The 26,389-nt window shown below is 42.2% G+C and overlaps 1 protein-coding gene across 1 annotated transcript in view; it reads right to left on the bottom strand.

Annotated features, from left to right (window-relative positions):
* Positions 1-26,389, bottom strand: part of ADAM19 (ADAM metallopeptidase domain 19) — a 150,853-nt gene that overhangs the window by 9,493 nt on the left and 114,971 nt on the right. Inside the window, exons 13-21 of the mRNA XM_006901981.1 lie at positions 25,184-25,273; positions 19,008-19,203; positions 17,154-17,262; positions 14,475-14,679; positions 13,138-13,215; positions 12,910-13,018; positions 12,325-12,469; positions 9,668-9,752; positions 8,491-8,715 (exon numbers count right to left, since the gene is read on the bottom strand). Coding sequence (XP_006902043.1) covers positions 8,491-8,715; positions 9,668-9,752; positions 12,325-12,469; positions 12,910-13,018; positions 13,138-13,215; positions 14,475-14,679; positions 17,154-17,262; positions 19,008-19,203; positions 25,184-25,273 — 1,242 coding nt within the window. The remainder of the gene's footprint in view (positions 1-8,490; positions 8,716-9,667; positions 9,753-12,324; positions 12,470-12,909; positions 13,019-13,137; positions 13,216-14,474; positions 14,680-17,153; positions 17,263-19,007; positions 19,204-25,183; positions 25,274-26,389) is intronic.

Raw genomic sequence — 26,389 nt, 5'->3', positions numbered from 1 at the left:
ATTCCTGGAGCCTTCTTTTTTGCCATTTCCTTCAAAGCAGCCTGAACTTCTTCTTTCATCACCATAGGCTCTTGCTCATATGTTGTTTCATGAAATTCTGTGTCTGCCAATTCCTTTCAATACAGTGACTCATAGGTTAAAAGGAAAAATATTTTATACACATACATACACACACACACATAATCAGTGGTTAGCTATTGGTGACACAATTCACAGGGATTCTCTCTTCATGTTACTTTTGCTTTTCTGTTACTGTCTCAAGAAGGTCTTGCTTACTGACCTTATTTTAAATAATAGCGAAACCTCATCTTCACACTTGCCACTCCTAGTCCTTTTTATTTTGGTCTCCTTCTCTTTTCCCCATATATCATTTATCCCTTCTAGCATACTCTAAAATTACTTATTAACTTAATTGCTTATTTTCTTTCTTTCCCTTATTAAAATGAAATAGAGGTTCTTGTTTGTGTGTGTCACTAACACATTTTTAGCTTCTAGACCAGTAACTGTTCGTTATTTTGTGCCATTGAGTCAGAACCAACTCATAACTGACACTCCAGCAAGTTTTCAGAGGCTGTAAATTGTACAGGAGGAGACTGGCCATCTTTCTCCTGCAGAGCAGCTGGTGAATTTGAACCACATACCTTTGGTTGCCTGAGCAACTTGTTACCACTATCCACTAGTGCTCCCTTAGAAGAGTGTCTGTTTCTGTTTGATACCATCGATCTGGACCCAACCCATAGCTGATCGTCTAATGGGTTTTCAGAGGCAGTTAATAGCACAGGATGAGGCAGCATTTTTCTCCCATGGAACAGCAGGTGGATTTGAACCATATACTTTCGGGTTGTTGTGTAGCTCCTTACCACCAGGTTACCATAGTTCTATTGAAGAGTGCCTAATAAACAATAAATGTGCAATACATATTCATATGAAACATCTGACAATTTCAATGCTTTCTCCATCTATTATGATGTTGCCTATTGGCTCAGTGGTGAGTATTGTTTTCTTGATGTTGAAATGTGATTCATATTGAAGGTTGACATCCTTGATCTTCTGGAGCAAGTACCTCAAGTCCTGTTATGTAACCTGCAGAGAGCAGGTTGCTGATGGGTCTTGTTCCAATCAATATGTCGCATTGTTCTTTACAAAGACCAGCTTCTTGAATTATTTTCTAAGCATACAGATTGAACAGGTATGAAGAAAGGATGTAGCCCTGATGCACATCTTTTATTTTATTTTAAACTATGCAGTGTCTCCTTGCTCTGTTTGTACAATAGCTTCTTGGTCTAGGGACAGATTTCATATAAGCATAAGTAAGTGTTCTGGAATTCCCATTATTCTCAATGTTAGACAGATTTTGTTATGACCTACACAGTCAAATACTTTTGCATAGTCAAAACACAGACATTCTTCGAGTATTCTCTGATTTTAGCCAGGATTCATCTCACATCAACAATGATATGTCTGGTTCCATGAACTCTTCTAAATCCAGCTTGAATTTCTGGAAGTTCTCTGTCAAAAAACTGTTCTAGCTGATTTTGGATGATTGTCAACAATATTTTGCTTGGATTTGATATTCATGATAGTGTCTGAAAATGTCCACATTTTGTTAGATCACCTTCCTTGGGACTAGGAACAAAGACGAATCTCTTCAAGCTGATGGCCAGGTAGCTGTCTTCCAAATATCCTGGCATAGACTGAAAACATGTCCAGAGCTATTAGTTGAGAGAAGTAAACTGGTATTTTATCAACTCCTGGGGCATTATTTTTTGTCAATTCCTTCAGTACGGCTTGAACATCTTCCCTCATCACCACTAGCTTTTTATCATATGCTGATGTTATGTGCTGTTGAGTCGACTGCAACCCGTAATGATCCTATGTACAGTAAGATCTGCACCGTGCCCTATCCTGAGCCAGTCTTACTGATGTCAATACATCTGAGCCCACTGCCCCAGTTGTCATGTCAATCCATGTTATCCAGGGTCAATTCATCTTATCCTCTCCTGTAGTGTTCTTCCACCCTTCCAAGCATGATGCCCTTTTCCAAGGACTGGTCCCTCCTGGCCATGTGCCTGAAATATGTAAGATGGTGATTCAAAATCCTTGCCTCCAAGGGGAAATTTGGTTTTACCTTCTCCAAGAAGACCTATTTATTCTCCTGGCAGTCCATGATATGTCCAGTAGTCTTCACCAGCACAACAACTCAAAGGCATCAATTCTTCTCCTGTCATCCTTAGTTATTGTCTAGCTCTCAGATGCATAGCAAGTTATTCAGAAGACCATGTCTTGAGTTAGGTGCGGCTTACTTAGTCTCTAGACTGACAGTTGCTTTTCAGTACTTTGGAGAGGTCCCTGACAGCAGATTTTCCCAGTGGAATTAGATTTTGATTTCCTGACTTCTGGTGTCAAGAGTGTTGATTGTGGAGCCGAGTAAGCTGTAATTATTAACAAACTTAGTCTCTTCTCCATCTATCATAGTGCTGCCTATTGAACCAGTGGTGAGAATCTTTGTCTTCTTGATGTTGAGCTTCAATCCATATTGAAGACTACTGTCCTTGACCTTCTGAAGCAAGTGCTTTAGGTCTTCCTCAGTTTCAGCAAGCAAGATTGTGTTATCTGCACAACATAAGTAGTTTCTGAGTCTTCTTCTAACCCTGATGCCACACTCTTCTTCCAGAAATATTTTCATGTCAATCAATTCTTTTTGGTACAAAGACTCTGTATTCCCACATTTATTTTTGATGCTTCCTGCATCATGCAAGAATTTTTATATAGCACCCCTCAGTATTGCAACAAGAGGTTTGAATTTGTTTTTTTCAGTTCTTTCAATTTGAGAAATGCTGTGTGAGTTCTTTCCTTTTTATTATCCAACTCCAGCTCTTTGAACACTCCATTCTAATACTTTGCTTTGTCAACGATCCACAAGCACCACCTTTGGTACCAGCAGGGACCAGAAGACAAATTACGTTAGGAAAGTCTGCTGTTGGGGACCACTCTCAAGTCATGAAGAGCAATGATGTAAGTTTAAGGGTTAAGGTGCTCCTGATTTAACCACGGATTTTTACAATCACCTGCTAAGCATCTAAGAACTGGACAAGGAATATGGATGACAGAAGAAGGATTAATGGCTTTGAGTTGTGTGTTGGAATACTGAATATGCTATGGACTACCAAGAGAACAAACAGATAATATCTTGGAGAAGGTATAACCAGAGTGCTTCTTGGAGGAAAGAATAGTTCATCTCATCCTTCAAGCATATTTTTAGGAGAGACTATTTCTTAGAGAAGGACATCATTCTTAGAAAGGGAAGGGTCAGTGAAGGAGAGGAAGATCCTCAGCGATAGAGACGGATGCAGTAATTGCAGTCACGGGCTCGACTGTGTCAGAGATGATAAGGATGGCACAGGCTGGGACACAGATTAGATCTGTTGTTCATAAGTTTGCTGTGAGTCGTATGTGACTCAATAGCACCTAACGACAGTAATATATTAATATATATGTGCATTGCCTGTGCAAATAAACACAAAATTAAAAAGTAATTAGAAGTAGAACTGTGGCAAAGTAGAATCGTGCTCCAGAGGTTATTATTAAAGACTAATGATCAATATTAAAGATAAGTAGATAAATATCTATGCTCGTTTAATGTCATATAATCAGTGTGCATTTCTTTTGTGTACTATCCCTAAACTATGTCCCCAAGGTAGAGTGTTTTCAATCATTCCCTGCAGCCTAAGCTTAAAATAAGAAGGGAAGGAAATTACTTTAAGGGGAGGGAAGGAGAAGAAATAACTGTGCAACCCACAGGTCCACAAACTGGTGGGGTTTAGGAACCAAAACCCAAGCCAACTACCACTTGGAGTCGATTCTGAGTCATAGCAACCCTCCATCAGGTTTCCGGCTGTAAATCTCTGTGGGAAGAGACTGCCCATCTTTCTCTGGAGGAAAGCCTGGTGGATTCTGACTACTGACCTATTCGATTAGCAGCCTCCTGACACAACATGGACTGTGGTGGTGTTTAGGAGAGAAGCCCACGTCACAGGTGAAAGCTCCAGCGCTTGCTGCCCTTGCTTTTGTTCGCCTTTCTAAGAAGGTCACTAACAAGCATAAAATAGCCAGACAGCAAGCGTGAGGGAAGAACAGGAGTTAGTCCGAGCGCTGGGATTTTCCACCAGATATTTCCCAGTCCTCAGAAAACAGAGCAAAAACCAAGGCTGTTAGAAGAGCAGCAAATTCTGCGATCAAAAAGCTTTGTTCTCCAGCTCCAGCGCCTCCTTGCAGGGCAGCTCAGGACAGCCTCAATGCCTGGACCTGCCAGAGGCCAGGATGGGGAGCTTCTGAGTGAGGAACAGCTGGGCACAGATGTCAGGGTGCAGCTGGAATTGCTGTGCTCCATTAGCTGTTGTCTGTGCAAAATGAGGAATGTGGGCTGATGGGTCATGCCATCTCAGTGCAAGAGCTTAATCAGCCCTTCAGCACTGGGCCCCTCAAGTACCTCACATGACTCCCCTAGGGGGTGCACCCCGCCCTCTTCCCAACGAGGGCACCCCCATCACTCTCGCTGCACAGGCACCAGAGCCATTCTCCAACAGCCTCATTTACAACTGTTCTCTAAAATCAGTAGCTGTGGGAAGCCAATCTGATCTGTGGTAAGCTCATGTGTGTCAGAGTTGGAATGTGCTCCACAGGGTTTTATCAATGGCTGATGCTCTGGAGGAGAATACCATGCCTTTCTTCTGAGAAGACTAAAACACATCGCCACTACAGTAAACCTTTCACTCTGTTTTAATTTAATAAACAAACACTTAGAAAAAAATGAACAAATCATAAATACACAACTAGATGAATCATCACAGAGAATATGCTCATTTAGTCCCCACTCAGATTAAAAACAGAAAGTTAGCAGTTCCAGAGGCATACATGGGTTCTTCCTGGACCCTCCACCTCCCTCTTGCCCAGTGAGTAGCCTCAGAACTGACAAATCTTATCAGTCACCATTGTTCACTATCCCCCCTTCTATGGATTATAGACCAAATCCTGCTCAAGGACCACAAGGCTTGGCACAATCTGAACCTGCCAGCTCCCCAGCCTCACCTCAGGGCTCCACAGGTTCCAGGTATACTGGCCTTTTAAGTTCTTTGAACCTCCCATCTCACAGCCTGTCTAGTAGCAGGTGCCTGGGCCAAGAAAGCTCTCTTCTGCCCAGGTCATTTTTTCTCATGCACAAAACCTGGTTAACAATGCCTCCATACCTTTCATGTCTCAGCTGAATACCAACTCCTCCAGGAAGCCTTCCCAGACTTCCCTGGTTAGCTCAAGTCCCTTGTTATACTAGCCTTCGTGCTGCCTATCATTATAGTAACTCATGCATCTTTATCTCTTCCCTAGCAGAATCAAGTGCCTGGCATAGAGTAGATGTTCAATACATATTTGTGGGAAGAGTAAAAATGTTTAAGAAGCTTCACCCACCACCTTTCTAGGGGAATTCATGTCAGTCAGTTCTAAGTGAAGCTAAGATCTGGCTGGCTAATTCTCTGGAAGGTTCTAGGTTGTGAGTGCCTCCAGGGTAAGGTGATGTCCCTTGACTCTGTCTCTAAAGGAAAGCCAGGACCTGCATGTAGGGTGGCCAAGAACAGAAATTCAGGTATGAGGCCAAGTCCTGGATGTCCACTTGAAACCCATGTGAATTCAGGTGAGTCCTTTTAACTCTATGAGACTCAGATATTATGTCAAGAAAATGAAGGTAACAATGTGCAATGGTGGTGTGGAAGGAGTCAGAGGAGTCTCCCCTCTGAGCAGGTTCCTTGACTAAATCTTATCTGAGTCCCAGGTCTCAGGAAAGAAGAACGTGTGAGCTGTGGTTGAATGCCAGCAGCCAGAGGGAGCGCTGGCTCAGAGGCGCCTGCCGCCCTCCTGACCAGGACTCAGTGTATTTGAGTGAGCCAGATGGACTGTTCCTGTCTTCTTTCCACAGCCTCTAAAAGTGGAAATTTTTTTTTTTTTTTTAGGAATAAGAGCACTCCCTTCCTCCTGAACCTGATGTCCATGACCACCATTCGTACACCAGTGGTTTCTCCCCTTGGTCACCAGCTCCTCTTCTTTTTACTCCTCCTTCGTCTTTCTCTTGTCCTGTTTTCCCTTCCTCTCCTCTCTCCTTGACAGTCATTCCACTACCTTCCTCACAGATTTCCCCCATTCATCCCAACCTCAGATGAGAGGAATCAGAGACAAGAACCAAACCAGAGGTTCTCAGCTCTGCCAAACTCGGGTGCTACCCTAGGTCTCTAAACCTGATGCCCAGCCCCTCGGTGCTTAAGTCAGAGATATTCAAGGTCTCAGAAGAGGCCCTGGGACCAAGGGGAAAGGAGCAGACCTAATAGGAAATTGAAAAAGTCCCCAACTTCACATGATGGGCCCAAACAAAACACACAGGCTTAGCTCAGGAAGGCACTACGCTTGGCCAACAGTGGAAACACATTTGTCTGCACTGGGGGTGGGGGTGGGGGAATCCCACCAGGGGTCCAGGTGGAGCCATCAGAGCATGTATGCACTGGTCAACAGGCTGCAGGCTGCTGGGGGCTAGCATTGCTGCTAAGGACTAGCCTGGACCTCACTCACACCTCCTTGACCTATCTCAACAGAGGCAACTTGGTCAGATAAGTACTACGATGGGGGAAGTGTGTTGTTGGGTGCCCTTTAGTCTAGTATGACTCATAGTGACCCTGTAAACAAGAGATCTAACACCTATTTGAGCCTGTCCCATCCTCATCATCTCTGACACCTTTCCAAGCATGCTGTCCCTCTCCAAGGAATATCCTCCCCTAACAACATATGCAAAAATGTGAGATGAAGCTCCACCATCCTTGCCTCCAAGGAGCACTTTTCATATATTTTCAGTTCTTTTGGTAGTCCATAGGATATTCTGCACTCTTCTCCAACACCACCGCTCAAAGGCATCAATCCTCCTGTTATCCTTATTCATTGTCCAGCTCTCAGATGCATAACAAGTGACTGAAAAGACCATGGCCTGAATAAGGCTCACCTTAGTCTTCAAACTGACATCATTGCTCTGCAGTAATTTGGAGTGGTCCCTGACTGCAGAGAAAGTATAGGAGCACCAAATGCAGATTTAGGGTGGTCACAGAGGCTCTCTGGAGGAAGGATCTAAGGATGAGCTGAAGCTGGTCATAGAAAGGGGACTAGTGTTCCAGGCAGAAGCCGCAGCATGTGCAAAAACAGAGTGGAAGAAAACATAGAAAACTGAAAGACGTTAACTGTGGGTGGAAGTAGGCAACAGGTAACTATCACAAAACAGGCTAACCAGAGACAATTCCTCTCAAGGTTCCAGAGCTGTCTTGGGCTGTAGGGGACACATTTCCACGTGGCTATTGCTCTAGACATCTGTATGCCTCTGAATTCACCAGAATAAGGAAGGTCAGTGCATAACCCAAATGGTTCTGTCCTCCCAGCCACTGACATTTCTCATTGCCAGTGAACTTAAAAGTGACGGCCCAGCTCAAAAGACATAAGGAGACTTTTCAAAGAGGAAGACATTTGTATGGCCAACAGACACATGAAGAAATGCCCAAAATAATTGGCAATCAAAACAAATGCAAATCAAAACCACACTGAGATAACATCTCACCCCAGAAGCCCTGGCAAAATTTAACAAGACAGCAAGCAATAAATTTTGGGAAGGATGTGAAGAGATTGCAACTCTCATACACTGTTGGTGGGATTGTAAAATGGCACAACCACTTTAGAAAGCAATTTAGTGTTTCCTCGAAAAGCTGAACATAGAAATTCCATGTGACCCAGCTATTCCACTGCTAGGAATATAGCCCAAGGAAAATAGAACTGAGATACAAATGAAGATTTATACACCAATGTTCATAGTATAATTATTCCCAATAGCAAGAATATGGAAATAGTCTAACAACAACAAACATCAACAAACGAATGGATTGTGAAATTGTGCACATTCAAATAATGAAACAATAATATGCAGCACTCAGGTGCAATAATTTTGTAAAATACTGTATGTAGAACATAGGAGAGGCTAGAGAGCATTACTCTGAGTGAACTAACTCAGTCTCATAAGGACAAATACTGTATAAGACCATTTTTGTAAAAATAGAAGCATAACAAGTAAGATGTGGATAATAGTCCAAAGGGGGTGAAAGGAGGGGGCTGAGAATAGGGAGGAGAGGAAATAACAAGGTCATAGAGTTTTGTGGGTGCAGAGAAGGGGTGAAAGAATTAGGATAGATCTAGTGAGGATCTGAAAAGACAGAATGATAGTGGGCATAGATCAAACAATGTTGACTAATTTTATAAAACACAGTGTATGGCAATAGTCATATGAAACACAACGTGAATGAAAGGAATGCATGACTACAAAGTACACGAACGAAACACAATATATACAAATTTTGTATGCAAACCAATGTAAAAATCACGAAGTGACGGCCCATTGCAGAGTGGATGAGAACTCACCTGGGAGAGGATGTAATTTGGTGCGGGGGGCACTGGCCGGCTTGGGGGAGGTCTCCTGTATGACTCTTTTCTCTCTAGTTCAGGCCTGGCTGCTGGGGAGTTCATATCAGCCTTGCTGAGGTGTGCTGGTAATAACACAGGTGGGGGGTTACCATGTAGGTAGTCTGGAGGAGGCCGAGGAGGGGGCTGGGAAGGTTTCCGAAAGGTTTCTGGGGTATTGATCATCTGTATGCAGAGAAAAAGATACATATGAGAGGCAAGATCTCTCAAAGAACTTAAAAACTCAGGGGTTCCTTTGTATATCACCTCATTAGAATGACCACAGGGGAATAAACCCTGAAGAAACCAGAGCCGCTGCCCAAGCAGATGTATGCATACCCGTGTTTATTGCTGCATTATTAACAACAGTAAAGAGATGAAAGAAACCCATCAACAAATTAAAAACTGAATAGGTAGAAAAACTATTTTACGTTCACACAATGGAATACTACAGAGCACTGAGAAACAAGGAGCTTGTAAAACATTACAAACATGGGTGACCCTGGAGAACATTATGCTGTGTAAAATATCACAGTCATAAAAGACAAATAACTGCATAACACCATTGTTATAAAATAGGACTGACATGTGGGCTTGGGGGAAACTAGGAAAAGAGGGGATAGATAATGAACACTGCATTGGAACAGATGTAGGAAAGAACTATTTAAAAGATAGTTTGGTAGTATACATAAGACAATGGTCCAGAATAAGAGGTACATTGCAAAGTGGACTGGGGGAGGGGGAAAAGGAGGAGGGAAGGAGGAAATTGTGTAACAATGAATGAATATTATTTAAAAAAATGAAAGTGAACTGGGAGAGGGGGAAGGAGTGGGAGAGAGGAAAATGAATGAAAATCAAACTTTTCTGTAAACTTTCATTAAAAATCACAATAAAAATTAAAAAATGAAAATTACTACAGGGTAAGACAGGATTGCCTATTAAATCTTTAGAATATTCAAGAGGTCAGATTCAACCTTCAAGGTCATGAAGGGATATCAGAACCCACCGACATGTCTCTCAATTATAAAATAATGTTGATTAGCAATCCCACGGGACTCTAGAAGCTCCTAGAAAAACCCAGTAGGATCTGGAGAGATAAGGAGAAAGCAGCAATGTTCATAGCGCAATATGCCCTTACCTTCCGCTTCCCCTGGGGTGTCTGCAGTTTGAAGGTTGGGTTGGCATGGCCAGTTCCGCTGTTCTGAGACACCCGGAAAGGACAACTAGAAATAAAAAAATTGAAGTTAAAAACAACTATGAGATATCATCTCACCCCAGTAAGAATAGCAAAATTTAACAGAACAGCAAGCAACAAATGCTGGCAAGGTTGTGGAGAAATTGGAACTTCACTGTTGGTGGAAGTGTAAAAGGGTGCAACCACTGTGGAAGGTGGTGTGGCGCTTTCTCAAAAATTTGCAAATAGAGATACCATTTGACCCAGCAATTCCACTACTGGTAACATACCCCGAAGAGACCATAACTACCACCCAAGCAAATATATGCACACCCATGATTATTGTGGCTTTGTTCACAATAACAAGGAGCTGGAAACAACCTAAGTGCCCATCAACAAATGAATGGATTGAGAAGCTGTGGCATATTCACACAATGGAATACTACACTGCATTGAAAAACAAGGAACTCATGAAATAATATTCAAAATGGGTGACACTGGAGGACATTATGCTGGATGAAATATCTCAGTCACAAAAGGACAAATACTGCATAGTGCTACTGTTGTAAAACACGCTGATATCGAGGTTGCGGGGAGACTGAGAGAGATGAGTTCAATAATGTATCCTGCATTGGCACAGATGAGGGGAAAAAACCTGTTTAAAAGGGATATGTGATTAGGTATTATTGTCATGACAGGATTTCAGAGCAAAGGCTGCATAGTGGAGTGGACCTGGGGGGAGGGATTGTAAAACAATGAAAAATTTTTTTCTTTTACTTTTTAAAGAGAAAAGTGTACCGGGGGATAAGGGGCAGGGAGAAAATTGTAATAATGAATGAATGGAAATCCAAAGTCTCTGTAAATTTTCATTAAAAGTAATAATAATTTTTTAAAAAAGAAATTGAGGTTAAGGGTAGAAGGAAATGGAAGCTACTCAGAAAGGGTAGGTGACTGCACTCACTCTAGCCCAAGCATAGCAATGGAGTAGCCATATTTTCCACAAAATACGTCACTGTCTGTCCAAGTCTGGAGGGGGTGGGCATCAATCTTGTTGAAAGGTCAATTTCTTAGGTGTGGCCAACTGACAACTCCCAAAGAAGAGGCTTGGCCCAAAACAAAGCAGGATTTCCTCAGTACCTTCCCTTCACCCTTTAAAACCTTTCTCCACTAGGAAGACACTGACCATCAATGCCAGTGATGTTAACAGTCAGCAACCAATGCCCTCAGGGTTAAATCCAGAATAGGATTTAAAATTCCTTCCAGAGCAAGTACATGACATGTGGAGACTACATACACCCTTAATAGCCAAAGGAATGAATCAGTGTTTTAAAAGTTAGATTTTGTCTTCAACTAATTTTTGTCCAGCCATCACTGTGAACTGCCTTGGGAAATTTTGGGGCTGACCTGGTTTCCTACTCTTTAAAATGGGGAATAAATCAAATATATAAAAGACAGCAAAGAGATTATTCCAACTTGAACTTGTTAAGAGAATTCTGCAGAGAAGGCTCCTGAAGAATGACCAGGCTCAGTAGGAAGATTGGTTTCTTGTTGTTATTGTTGTGTGCCACTGAATCAGAAATGTCTCATAGCTGACCCTCCAGCAGGTTTTAGAGGCTGTAAATTGCACTGGAGGAGACTATCTATCTTTCTCCTGCAGAGCAGCTGGTGGATTCTAACAGCCCACCTTTGGGTTTAGAGCACTAATTATAGTAAATATCTACTATTCCCAGCTACCACTGCTGAACATTTTCATCAAAGATCCCATAGAATAATCCTAGCCAAAAAGAGGAAAACACAGCACAGAATTTAAACTTTTCATCAACTCCTGACTTTCTGGAGCCATGGGATGGGGTGACGGGGGTGGATGAACTCCTTATCGCTCTTTGATGTTCTTTCAAACTTAAAAAGATTCCCTGAATGCATCTTAATATAAGAAATAATTTAACTAGTGAAAAATATCTGCCTTGGGAAAAAATTTATCTGCCTTGAGCATCTTTTAAGAATGATATGTATGTGATCTGTGTGACAATAGGAGCCATGAAGATTAGATAGAAATTTTGATTGGGGCAATGAGGAGTAACTTAGAAAAGGCAGGAGGGAATGTCTGTGCAACTGGGAGAATGAAATCAGTGTCATTGAATTGTATATGTAGAAAATGTTACTGTGTATTTTGCTGTGATATTCTCAAAATCACCATAATAAATACATTTTAAAAATATCAGCTGGATGTATTCACCCTGGCCATGCAGCTGGTAATGTCCACTCTGGCCGTGAAACAAGGCAGAAAAGGAGACAGTGTGGATTTTTCATTTGCTTTTCCTGAATTAGACCTACTCTCTCCAATTCTTTCATCTATAACTGCTAATGGAGTTTAATGATCTATAACATCAAGTCAAATTCACTTTCTATGAATAGATCCTGACTTACAGAGACACTCCATCAGGTTTCTGAGGTGGTAATTTTTTATGAGAGGAGTTTGCCCATAGTGTCCCATGAAGAATCTTGTGGGCTTGAACTGCTGATCTTTCAGTTAGAAGCCCAACAGGTAATGTGCTACACCTCCAAAGCTTCCCCTTACGATCCAGAAGTGGTCCCCATTCCTTCACAACACTCTGTCCTACCTGAAGTGTTGCCTCAGCTTGAATGGGAGGGTGGAAGGCTTGAGCTGACCCAGTTTGCTGTTGGGTCTGAAGTAGCAGTACATCAGCACCAGGACCACCACTGCCAGGATGGCTCCCACCACTCCAGCTACCACAGGAACAGCACCTGCCAGAAACAAGCAGGACACTGGCTAAGGAATTCTCCCAAACGAGAGCTTTCGGAACCCTTTGGGATAAAGCAACCAAGTTCAAACAATGTATCTCTGATTCCGTTTCAGATATTTGATTTACATTGAATTTGCATTATTTGAACTGTTAAAGAAAAAGCATGCAATAACAACCAATGGGATACTGGTAGTGTCTGTTTAAATGGCCAAGATAACTTGCTTTGTGCAGACCTCATAGCATAGCTTCTCCAGCCAAGAATATTTAATTAAAGAGAAGAACAGTGGGAAGTAGAGGGAAATGACTTAGTGGAGAGTCTCCACAGCAGGCTGCCCAATCCCCTCTCTCATGCCCAAACTCGACATGAACGCTATGCATGCTGTCTGGCCCTCCAGCACCACACAAAGACCCACAGGAGGGTGGGCAGGAGCCAGCACTCACTCTCAGTGGGCATGGGTCCACTGTCGATGCTGCCCCCCTCGCCGGGTTTTGTGCAGAAGGGTGGAGCCCAGCCCCGGAAGCAGTGGCAATTCTTGTTGTTGTTGCAGACCTAGAGTCGGGGGAGAGGGCAGGGTCAGCACTGTCTCGCACCTGTGGGAATCCTGGTCCCCCTCAGGACTGTTCCCCCCTCCACCTCTGCAGAAACCACCAGAACCTGGCCATACTCACCCCGTTGCCATTGCACTTCTTCCCACAGCCTTCACTTTCAAAGAAGGAGGTATTCCTGCACTGTCCCTCAAAACAAATCTGCAGTGAGGAGGAAGGCAAGCTGTCAGTACAATGCTGGACCGCTGGCTGGGACTCAGAGACCCGGGTTTTAGACTTAGAGCATGTGAGGGCTGGAAAAGCCCAGCTCAGGGTATCTTTCAGAGTTAAAAGAGCATGAAAATCCACGAACTAGATAGTTACCTAAATTCTGGTATTACTTTTAAAAGTAGGAGAAAAATAGCAAATATTTAAAAAAATATTTATATAACCTAAATGTGCTTTGATGCTACACAGCACTAGGTGCTAACTATATATAAATCAATGGCATATTGATATGTATTAATTTTAATATATAGGGAAATGTGGTGGCTTAATGGTAAAGAACTGTGCTGCCTTCCCAAAGGCATGCACTTCAAATCTACCAGCTGCTCCATGGCAGAAAGATGGGCAGTCTCCTCCCATGTGATTTATTGCCGCTAAAAACCCACTGAAGGGCTAGCTATGAGTTTATTCTAACTTGATGGTACATAAGAATGAAAAAATTTACTATTATTAGAAAAGGTATGATGATGGCAGCAGCCAATTCTGTGCCACCTACCATACCAGGTGCTTCATATGTTGTTGTTGTGTGCCGTCGACTCAGAACCCACCCGTAGCTGAACCACCAGATGAGTTTTCAGATGCAGCTAATCGAATGGGAAGAGATTACCCATCCTTCGGCCATGGAGCAGCTGGTGGATTAGAACCATGTGCCTTAGGGATTGCAGTGCAGCTTCTTGCCACTAGGCCACCAGTGCTTCCTGTTGCTTCATATAGATATTTTTATTTAATGCTCACAATTGAGATTTGAACCCCAGTGCCTTTGAGCTGTGGTGCTGGAGAAGAGTATTGGATATACCATGGAATGCTGGGAGAACACATTATTACTAGAGGGGTGAGACCAGGCTGCTCCTTGGAGGCAAGGATTCTGAAGCTTCACCTGACATACTCTGAGCATGTTGCAAAGAGGGACCAGTCCTTGGAGAGGGACATCATGCTTGGAAGGGTGGAGGGACAGCGCAAGAGAGGAAGACCTTAGATGAGATGGATTGATTCAGTGATTGGGGTAATGGGGATAGGTGTGTTGGAGACAATAAGATTGGCACAGGATAGAGCAGGGTTTAGAGCTGTTCTACATAGGGTCACTAAGAATCTCAGGATACTTGACAGCATATAACAACAACCTTCTTTCCGTACCCCACACATCTTAGTTCTCCCCCATGAGGCTCAGCCCTGGCAAGGCATGTGGAGGGACTCACGTGGTTGTTGCCACACTTGGTGCCGGTCATCACCAGGCCTGGATCCAGCATGTCACCCTCCTCCTCAGGACCTCGGTAGACGTGGGTGCCCCTACATTTGATACTCTGCCCGTTTATGAAGATGGTGGTGTCAATGGACACTGCGTTGGACTCCAGGGGCCGGGCCTCGGGACTCTGACACTGGATCTTTCCACATTTGGCATCCCTGGGGCAAGAAGAGAGAGAAGGAAGGAGATGGAATCAGTGGCAAGGAGAGATGAGGCACCATATCTTGCTTCAGCTATGCTGGGGCATGACGGTGGGCTTGAGGGGGACAGGCAAAGATCAGGACAGTGAGTCTGCTTTAAGGACTCACCAGGGAAAGCTCTATGCAGACTAAGACCATAGAAGGGAATAGGGGTCCCTCCCCTAAGCATATCTAGGCCAGAGAACTAGCCTTGGAAGGTCTTCTTCTCTACAAAGGCCTGACGTGGGCAACGTGCCTGCCAGATGGATGTTCCAGTCAGAAGCCTGGAGCCCTCTTTAGTGCCATGTCCTTAGCTTCAAGCAGTTTTCAGGCCCTGTAACACTCCCTTTCATGTAATGCCCCTAACTCATACAACTGTTCTGTTACCTAAACTGCACGGAGGTGATCTACCTGCCACCAGCCTTATCCGCAAAACAAAACCAAACCCCAAATCCATTAGCATCAAGTCAATTCTGATCCATGGCCACCCCTTGTGTCACAGAGGAGAACTGATCGGTAGTACTTTCTGGGCTGCAAGCTTTCCTGGAAGGCTTTTATTCCACTGCACTGCAGGGTCGGTTAGCCCTATTCCCCTTTAGGTGGGTAGTCGAGTATAAACCTACACAGGAGCCACTCACTCCATTAGAGTCTCATGACAAAGCCCAGACTTCCCAATCTGTGTATTCTACAATGATCTACTTCCCACTTAATTATCTAGACTCACTTCTCAGTAAGTCCTTCTTCACCGAATCCCATTGGTAGAACTTAACTGTACCAAACTGTTATCTTCCAACTATCAGTTCTTCTTCTACCTTATCGTACTCATCTTTATCTGTCATGAACATTCTACCCTGTCACCTACACAATTCCCCCAGATCTCAGTCTAGGCACTACTTCCTTTGAAAAACTATGCCTGATCCATCAAGATTGGGTTTGGTGGCTGTTATTGATTAATTCAAGGCCCGACAGAAGATATGACAAATATCTAATCTCCAGTACCTGTGAATGTGACCTTATTTTGTTATTGTTGTTAGAGTAAACGTTTATAAAATGTATTGGCTTTACATTCCAACATTTTATTCCATAACGTTGCAATTGCACTTTTCCAACTTCTTCCCTGTAATTCCCATCTCTGTTAATCCTTCTTTCCTACCTTTATCCATTTAGGACTTTATTCTGGAGGAGATACTGCTCTTTTTGGCCCCATATCGTTTGGCTGTTCTAAAGAAGTGGCATCAAGAAGGAGTGGGCACCTTATAGGTCTGAGTATTGTTTGGCTAAAATTGAACCATTGGGGTGAGTTTTCTTCTAGGTTCAAGAGATGATAATTAAGCTCCATGATTTTAGGGGTTCCACCAGGCTCTACTGGACCAGTAATATGACCTTACTTGGAAACAGAATCTCTGCAGATGTAATTAGTTAACAAAGAAGTGGGGTGGACTGTGAATGAGAATGTGGGGGTTCACCCCCAGTCATTATTTGAGTGGATGTTTACAAAATGTGTTACTGGCTCATTTACTCATTCAAATACAGTTTCATTCATTTAGTACAAATCTTATTCCATAACATTAGCTAGACACTTAACAATTTAATTGCACGTATCCCACTTCGTCCCTGTAATTCTCACCTCCAATAATCCTTCAATCCTACCTTCGTCCCCTCAGAGCTTTATGACTAGCATCCTTATCAAAAGAGGAGATGTAATACAGAGCGATAGACCCAAAAGGAAGACAGTCATGTGGAAACTGAGCAGAGATTGGAGTTATGCTGTTAAGAACCAAGAAATGACTGCAGTTCCAGAAGCTGGAAATGTAAGACAGGATTTTTCTTCCCCTGCAGCCTTTGAAGACAGCACAGTCCTACTGATATATAAACTATACTTTATAGCCTCTGAAAGTACATTTCTATTATTTTAAGCCATGTAGTTAATGGTAACTTGTTACAGCAGTTCTATGGAATTCATGTAGTGGCTGTCCCCCACCATTATCACACTACATTGTTAACTGTGTGTTAATTTTATGAAGAAATAAGTCTTGATCTCTACTGTCCTGCCCACCCAGCAATCAGCACAGGATCTTCATAGCTAAAGTTTGGATGAATAAACTTATGGTTGAACCAACAAATAAATCAATGATTCAGGCTATTCATGAGGGCATAGTTAGCACCCTGAAAAATTGAGGGCCAATTCCTCCCCATACTGTAAAAATGTCAAAAAGAGAAGCTGACCAGCTTTCTAGGAAGCATTGCCACCCACATTCTTCCCCCCACTTCCTTAGAGCTGAATGGCACATTGTCCAATATCAGGCCTGGAAAGGGTGATTAACTTAGGCTGAAGTATTTATAGATCCAGCACCCGACCAGCCAAGCTACTGAGCTGAGCAGGCGTGAGGAGGGTAGATGAGAAACCACTCTGTGACACCCCTCATCTCACAAGTCTGTCATATGGTCATCACCTCATGTTGCACTTCCTGTGTTCACCATTAATGTCTTTTCCACAGTTTCCAAAGGTGTCTCCTGCCACATTCACCTTCTCGAAGCAGAGATCAGGGGCAGGTCGGGCTCCTGGGTGGCAAATAAACAGCATTTATGAAGCAGTTCAGCTAACTTCATTTGAATTCAAAGTCCCTCATAGGGCCAACTGTATTAAACTATGGGTAAAACAAGAAAGTTAGCAAAGTTTCTTGAGGGAAGAGGAGAACGCTCAACCTTTTCTTCCTGTTTCTCATCAGGTTACTCCAACCCACCTGCCTATCAAAACCTATTTATGGAAACAAGGTTTTTATCAGCACTTTATATTTTATAAGAAGATTCACATCTGTGGATGGAATACATTATAAACCTCTCGAATGAAGATTTGGACATCAGAATAAACCCTACATACATAGGAATACTTGAATAAGAGAATATAATGAGCAATTATAGGCCAACAAATTAGATAACTTAGAGGAAATGGGCACGTTCCCAGAAACACACAAAATTTCTTCAGTGACTCAAGAGGAGACAGTAAGACATATAACAAATGGAAAGACTCAATCAGGAATAAGAAACTACACAACAAAGAAAAGTCTTAGACTAGCTGGCTCCACTAGGGAATTCTACCAAACATTTCTAAAACAAGTGACTTCAATGTTTCTTAAACTTTTCTAAAAGACAGCAGAAGAAGGAACAATTCTAAATTCTTTCTATAAGGTTAGCTAGCATCACCCTGACACCAAAGTCAGACAAAGACACCACAAGAAGTCTTGACTTCATTTCAGAATTATTTTTTTTTAAAAAGTAATATATGTACAAAATTTTAAAGATACAAAGTATGTCTTTGGAGTTAGCCTTCCAAAACATCCAGTTCCTACTGCTCTACACCTTGAAGAAATAACTACTATTAACCTTTCTTTGCATAAACTAATCTAACAAAGAGTGGGAACATATTCTATCCATTGTTTTCCATTTGGCAATTTTCACTTCACAGTGTATTATGGGAGACAACTTTATTCTGTTCTTGCAAAGCCTCCGCCTTCTTCTTGTAGTAACATAACATTCTACTGCATGGAAGCACCATGTAATTTAATCCATCCTCCACTGAAGGGCATATAGGTCGTTTCATTAAAATCAACAGCACTACAGTGAACATCCTTCTAAATACATCTTCACATATATGAGAGAGGTCTGGTGGCCAAGAGATTAAGGAGTTGCACCACCAACCCAAAGGCAGTCAGTTCAAATCCACCAGCTACTCCAGAAGAGAAAGATGTGCAATCTCCTGTGTTATTTAAAGCTTCTTAAAACCCATTTACTTATGTTCTGAAGCAACAGAAATGAATAAGAATTTAGTCCAATACAGATGCAAGTAAAAGCATAGGATACAACCCAAAGTAGTGGAACTGGATGGGTCTAATGATACATGCCTTACAATTTTGATCTCCATATGGGTTGTCCCTGTGTGTTTTGCTACCACCCTGTACTATCACAATTACCACATTATCAAATGTTTGCCAGTCTGACATCTCAGAGTAGCAAGGTCAAATACTTTTTCCCAGCTAAAAGGCCATTTGTATTTCTACTTTTGCCTCAACTCTCTGTCGATTTTGCTGTTGGATTATCCTTACCAATCTCTTTACTCAGAAGGTAAAGCATCAAAGAACTGGAAAGAACACTCTCCATGAATCTAGGAGATGGCCAAGGTCATTATTTGGAAGCACCATGTTGAAGTCCTGATTCTAAGCTGGCTCAAGTTCTTGAGGAGAAGAGGCAGGTGCAGAATTTGTGAGGAGGGAAGAGGTGTCCATTCACCCCAGGAGAGCACCCCTTACCAGGGCCCCATAGCTGCTGGCACTGATCCTTGTAGGTGAGGCACATGCCGTTGTAACAGTACGCATCACCACCTTCACAGGGAGTGCCGTCCATCTGGTAGAAGTTGGTGGGGCAGTGGGGAGACTTGCCGGTGCAGAACTCCGGGAGGTCACACTGGCGAGCCTGCTCACGACACAGGGTACCAGGGGCCAGCAGCTGAGTGAGGAAGGCAGGGAAGAGGAGCGGTTAATCCTTCACCTGTGCCCCAGGATTCTCGTGGAAGAATACTTCCTATTCCCATTTTTTCACACCACCTTCCTACGTGACCTTACGAGCTCAAACCGTCACCAGCTTTCTAATGTTTCATAATACTTTCTAGTTACTAACGCTAACTCATTTCCTGTTCCTAGCATTCTTAAAGGTGGTTAAGAAATTACATTTAGGCAATAATTATCAGTGTCCTAAATGCTGGGCACAGCATTTAAGTGGCCACAAAGAAAGCGCCCAGTACAAATAGCATTTTGTTTTCCACAATGGTCTTATAACTCCCATTTTACAGATGATAAAAACTGAGGTTCAAAAAGTTTAAGAAGTGTAACCACACCTTATGTCTAATAAGTAGCAGAACCGGTTCATTATAATATAATTATAACATAAATACACCTGTGCAAACACACACAGCTGTTTGTGAGTGTTTTTAGGTGTGTTAGAGCTGACTCTGACCCACAGAGACCCTAAGAACAACAGAGACAAAGTTTGCCCTGTCTGTGTCATCCTTACGTCTCTACTATGCTCGAATTTGTTGTTGCAAGTCATGGGGTCATTCCATTTTGTTAAGAGTCTTACACATTCACCTCTGACTATCTAATAAACCTCATGTGCACACATACACATTAGACTAGTGTTCATATACATTTTCATTTGTAAAAAACTTTAGCAGTAAGACACTCTTATTTTTGAGCCAAGAGCTGATAGCATGTGACTCTCACACTTCATGAGAGAGATAACTGTTATTCCCGCCAATTTGCAATAAACTGATCAATACTACCTCTTGGGAAATGAAAAGTCTATATTTTTGCTTGAGTCTTACAGCTGTTCTGCCATTCATTAATGCTGTTTGGACTTGTTATAATACCTCTATATGACAGAGTGTTTCCTAGTCTGTATTTGTTACATTATTGACTAGGAGCTCTGAACGACCAGTGGATAAGGAATTGCACCGCCAACCCAAAGGTCGAGAATTTGAGTCCACCAACTCTTCTGTGAAAGACTGATGGACAATCTCCTCCCATGGAATTTACAGCCTCTGACAGTCTGTTGGAGGGTCAGCTATGAGTTAGTTCTGACTTGAAAGCAATGAATACAGTAATAATCTTTACAGATTGTCAATTCTTTAAAAAAATCAAGAAAGAATGTAACTACATACTTAACAACTGCACTACCTTTATAAAAAAAGAACTTGGACTCTGAATGGTTAATAGGGGGCCCACAGTTACATAGCTATGGTGTGAGATGGAGTCTCAATTCTGAAATCCTGGGACTGAGTGAGACATTCAGGCCTTCATCTGAGACAAAATGACTCGGTCAAGCACAATATCCCTAAGGAAATCCTAGGTCTAGCCTGAGCCAAGGGAGTTCCCTGACTCAAGAAAGGAAGACGAGCAACCTCCTCCCCTAGTGACTCCACACAGCCCCCAAGTCTTCCCAGAAGAGGCATGGAGAGCTCTGTCAGCCCAGCAGCCTGCTGAAAGAATTGGTTCCTATGGTGTGTGAGGCAGTGTGTGGAGGAGTCAGCTGCTTTGCAGGATCAGTGTGGAGGGAAGAGGACACAGCCAGGAATCAGTCTGCCTTGGTCCTAATCTCTGCTGTGCTCCTTAGCTAGCAGTGGGGCCCTGACAGCTGTTTAACTGCTCTGCACCTCAATGTCCTCATCCGTTCAGGAGGAAAATCCTTTCCTGAAGCTCTTTTAAGAAATAAATGAGGTTCTTATTGTTGTTGTTAGGTGCTGCTGAGTCATATACAACTTAAGGCAATCCTACAAACAACAGATCTGAACCCTGTTGTATCCTGTGCCGTCTTCATCATATCTGACACACTTAACTCTACTGCTATAGTCATTGTCAGTCCCTTTCATCAAGGGTCTTCCTCTCTTGCACTGATCCTCTACCTTTCAGTTTGATATCCTTTTCTGAGGACTGGCTTCTTCTAATAACATGCCCAAATCATGTGAGATGGAATTCACCCTCCTTGCCTCCAAGGACAACCCTGGTCTTGCTTTCTTCAGGACAGACCTGTTGGTACTCTTGGTAGCCCATAGGATATTCATCTCCAGCATCACAACTCAAAGGTATAATTTTTTTCCCTGTCATCCATAGTCATTGACCAGCTCTGAGATGCATAGCAAGCAATTGAAAAGATCATAGCTTGGATCAGGCACACTTAAGTCATTAGACTGACATCATTGCTCCTTAGCATTCTGGAAGTCTTTGGTAGCAGATTTTCCCAATGCAACTTGGGTTTGCTTTTTTTGCTGTTGTTGGTTTTTTGTTTGTTTGTTTGTTTTAAATTTTCTGACTGCTGTGCTAAGAGTGTTGACTGTGACGCCAAGTAAGATGAAATCCTTAACCATCTCAATCCTTTCTCCATCTATCATGATATTAGCCCAGTTGTGAGGATTTTTTTCCTTGATGTTGAGATGCAATCTCTATTGAAGTTTGTAGTGTTTGATCTTCTACAGCAAGTGCTTCAAGGCTTCCTCACTTTCTGCAAGCAAGGTTGTGTCATCTACATAATGCAGGTTGTTGATGAGTTTTCCTCCAATCTTGATGCCACACTCTTTTTCGTAAAATCTTGCTTCTCTAATGATTTTTCTCAGCATACAGATTGAATGAATATGAAGAAAGGATACAGCCCCGGCACACATGGTCTGTTCAAACAATAGCTTCTTGGACTAGGTACATAGGTTTCACATGAGCACAACCAATGGTTCTGGGATTTCCAATTCTCCTCAATTGTAGTCAGAATTTGTTGTGATCCATACAGTCAAATGCCTTTGCACAGTCGATAAAACACAAAATCTTCATTCCATTCCACCTGAATTTTAAAAGTATCTCAAGAACAGGTTTGAGGCATTGCACCCAAATGATCAAAGACCAGATAAGCTGTGGGATGATATCAAAGATATAATCCATGAAGAAAGCAAAATGTCACTACAAAGATAGAGGAGAAGGAAAAGTTCAAATAGGTGTTCAAAGACAGTCTGAAAATTATGCTAGAATGCCCAGAAGTCAAAACAAAGGGAAGAAATGATGAAATAAAAGAGTTGAACAGAATTTTTTTTTTTTAAAAATCAGCTTAAGAAGACAAAGCATATTATAATGGAATATACAAAGAGCTGGAGTTAGAAAATCAAAGGGAAGAACTCATTCAGCCGGAGAGAAGAGAAAAACAAATTCAAGTCAAGAGTTGCAATACTAAAAGAGACTTCAGATAAAATCTTGAATGATCCAAGAAGCATCAAAAGAAGATGGAAGGAATACCCAGAGTCCCTGTACCAGAAAGAATTTGTCGACACAGAACCATTTCAGAAAGTAGCACAGTATTGAGAACCAATGGTAATAAAGGGAGAATTTCAAGATGTTCTGAAGGCATTAACAGAAAAATAAGGCTCCAGGAATTGAAGGAACACCATTTGACACATTTCAACAGATGCAACCCTGAATGTGTTCATAATCTATACCAAGATATCTGAAGGTCAGATACCAGGTCAACTGAATGGAAGAGATTCATATATATTCCCATTTCCAAGAATAGTGGTCCAACAAAATGTGGAAATTATTGAACAATATCATATGTAAGCAAACCCTGCTGAAGACTATCCCCAAATGGCTAGAACAGTCCATTGACAGAGAAATGCTAGAAATACCAGCTTGATTTAGAAGAGGTAGTGGCACGAAGGATATCATGCTGATGTCAGATTGATCTTGGCTGAAAGCAAAGTGCCAGAAGGATATCTACTTGTGTTTTATCAACTCTGCACAGGTATCCAACTGTGTGAATCACAATAAACCATGGCGAACACTGAGAATGTATTATATAACATTACTTAATTATAGGTAGTCCTAGACTTGCAATGGGCGTTCCTTTTGACAACTCTGTTGTAAAGCTGATTTGAATTAAGCAAATTAAATATCTCGTTTTCCTTAAGTTTTTATTATTGGTATTTTAATCAGCATCTTTTACAAATCTGATTTTTGTTTATCTACAGGGGTTGGAAATAATATATATAATTTTACAAATACATTTTAATATATACACGTTTCTACAAAAAGGTTCGACAAATCACAAACATCTCCTCCAATGATAAAGAAGAGTTGAACGAGCTGTCATAGTACCACTACTTGCGGAAGGTTCTGGATCATCTAGATTATCCCACTAAGTGAAGATGATGTTTCTATCAGAAAATTAGTGAGAACTGTCTCTCTATGGTCCTTTTCCTTTTCTCTTCATACATTTTGTGCTAACATTTCAATCTTCAAATTTGTCATTTTAGCAAAGGAACTGATGTTTGAGTTAATTTTTTTAAGCAATGGAAGCCCTCAATTTTGTTTAGAAAAAACCTTATTTCTGGTAATCCTTTTATCACAATTTTTTTACAGCTCTTTTTCCCCTTCTTCCTTATTATTTATTTCATAAACTGCAATGCTTTTCTCTTAAGAATTCCTTAGGTCCCAGTCTGTCAAACCCCTCTTCTTCGTTCTCTCTCAGCAGCTCCATAACAGCAACATCATGTTCTAAATTCAGCATTCTTACCAGATGGACGATTTCCCCAGCGATCTCTTCCATCCTGATCAAACACGTGGAGCACGTCCATATAATGTAGCAATTTTTTTCTCGTGTTCTCTGCATGCATTTCCCCCTGATTCCTCCCAGGAAGATGCAATGTTCCAGATAGACTGACAGTTTAAGTGCAGTTCGTCATAACTCAAATAGGTCGTAAATCGAGAACTGACTTCATTATGTAGCACCTCCCCCCATGAATGTAAGGGCTGAGATGGCACTTTCTAATCATAAACACATTAATATTTTTTCAATAAAACATTTTAAGTGTAATATGTTAGAAAGACTGTGACTAGCTTTACATTAGTCAAGGTCAAGTTTTACCACAAAAATGAATTTTAATTTTTTTTTTTTGGTTTATAAGTTTTTAGTTTTAGCACTTTAGATAAGAGATTGTGGACTTATAATAGTGTAAAACTAGTCACACACTTGCACTTATTGCCTTCAAATCTGAACTGATTCATGGCTGACCATCTCGTGGCTTTTCAGGAGGCTGTAAATTGCATGGGAGAAGCCTATCCATCTTTTTCCGTTGGACCCACTGGTGGATTCAAATTCCCAGAGAGATGCCAAATTTGGGTAGGTAGTACAACTCCCTAAGGACTACCCCTAGTATTAATATACTATTTTCTTCTAGATCAATATTAAGAGAGTGGATTTTTTAATCAGGAAAACTTGAGGTCAGTCCCCTCCTGGCTGTAGGACCCTGGGTAAGATATTTATTCCTTCGCAAGCCCAGTTTCCTCATCATAAAATGAAAACAATAATATATAATTCATGGAGCTTCTGTGGGGATTAGGGGATGTGTATAAAATGTTCAGCCTAGCTTCGAATCAGTGGTCCATTAATGTTTACCAAAATTGTGATTATTATTGTTGTTATTAGATCCAAGTAAAAATCAAGCCTACCCACTCTGGACACTTTTAAAAAACAAAACTAAACTCCCATCTCCCAGAAAACACCACCTTCTTAGATGATTTAAACCCAGTGAGGTCAAGTAGAAACCAAAAATCAAATTAATGGCTGCCAAGTCCATCTTGACTCCTGGTGACCCCATCTGCTTCAGAGGAGAATTGTGCACCAGTTTCCCCTCGCTAGTTTTGGAAGTAGATCACCAAACTTTCTTCCAAGGCACCTCTGGTTAGCAGCAAAGCATGTTAACCACTTGTACCACCCAGGGACTCCACAGTGGTACAGGTCAGGGGTCAATAAACTTAGCTCATAGGCAGGCCTTTTTCATTTCCAAGTTTCTAAAACTTGAATACTATCTTCCTGGCAGGATAGTTGCTGGCCTTGGCCATCATCCCTCCCACCACCCACTCACTCTCATTCTACACACAGCAGGGCAGGGCCTTACCTTACAATGGTGACAGCAGGCACCATGGGCACACTCTGCCCCTTCCTTCAGTGTACAGTTGGAAGCATTGCAGCACGGGTTATTACATTCCTGTGGGAAACAGGAGGTGTGAAGTGTGCAGGGGGCCCCCATCAGGCAGGGAGACAGAGTGCTGGGAGGACTTCCCATCCCCACCCAGAGCATGCCTGGAGCCCAGGAAACCAGGAATTCTCCCAAACACAACCCTTTATACCTTTTTAAACCCAAAACGTTATCCCTTTAGTGTTAAGGGATAGAATTGCTACCTGTTCGGTCTCTCTTTCTCCAGCTCATCCCCCGTCTCATGGCAGGGGGCTAAAAACAGTTTTTCAGAGGAAATAGGAGGGAATGCAAAACAGTTGCACCAAAATGACAGTACTTCTGGTAGGAGCCAAAAAGGGGTTTACACTGGGAAGAAACCCCCTCCTCAGGCATACAGGGGACCAAACCACAACCACAGGTCCCTAGGTAAGGCTGTGACCAGTATCGGGAGACTGGGAACCATTACAAGCAGTGCTCATTTGGGGGTGCTATTTGGTTGTTCTGGTTCTGCTGGCAACTTGTCCTAAGGTTTGGCTTCATCCCCATCTCTCCGGGGGAGCCTTCCACCTTCTCCCTTCCCACTTTTTTTCCACTTGAACTCTTTGGCCTGGCCCACCACTACCTTTCACTAACTATGTCTCTGTTTTGTCTCTTTTAAAAAAGCCCTTTCACTTGTTTTGCTAACTTGATGTTGTGTGTGTGTTGGTTCACTTAGAGTCATCTCAACTCATCCATTGCAGAAATTAGTAGCAAGTGGTGAAAAGATAGAGAAGTATGGTTTTAGCCCATTCCATTTAGCACTGTGGTGTGATGAATCTGAACCAAAGTCTAGCTGATCCTCTAGCAGGATTTTAGAGACAGTAAGCCGCTCGGTCAGAAGGATGGACAGTTTTCTCATGTCTGATTAACTGCCTCTGAAAACCCGCCAGAGGGTCAGTTACGGGTCAGTTCCAACTCTCCAGTACACAACAACAAGCCTCTCAGTAGGTGCTTGAACATCCTTCTCCCATGGAGCAGCTGGTGGATTAGAATCCCATAACTCATTTACACTGTTGTTGTTGTTGTTATGTGCTATTGAGTCACTTAGGACTTATAGAGACCCTATGTACAATAGCCCTAAGCTCTGCTCTATCCTGTGCCAATTGC

Source organism: Elephantulus edwardii, unplaced genomic scaffold, assembly GCF_000299155.1.
Source record: "Elephantulus edwardii isolate Elephantulus edwardi_28Jun2011 unplaced genomic scaffold, EleEdw1.0 scaffold00354, whole genome shotgun sequence".
NCBI lineage: Eukaryota > Metazoa > Chordata > Mammalia > Macroscelidea > Macroscelididae > Elephantulus > Elephantulus edwardii.
The sequence above is the reverse complement of the archived record's forward strand: the minus strand, read 5'-3'. Positions and strand labels throughout refer to the sequence as shown.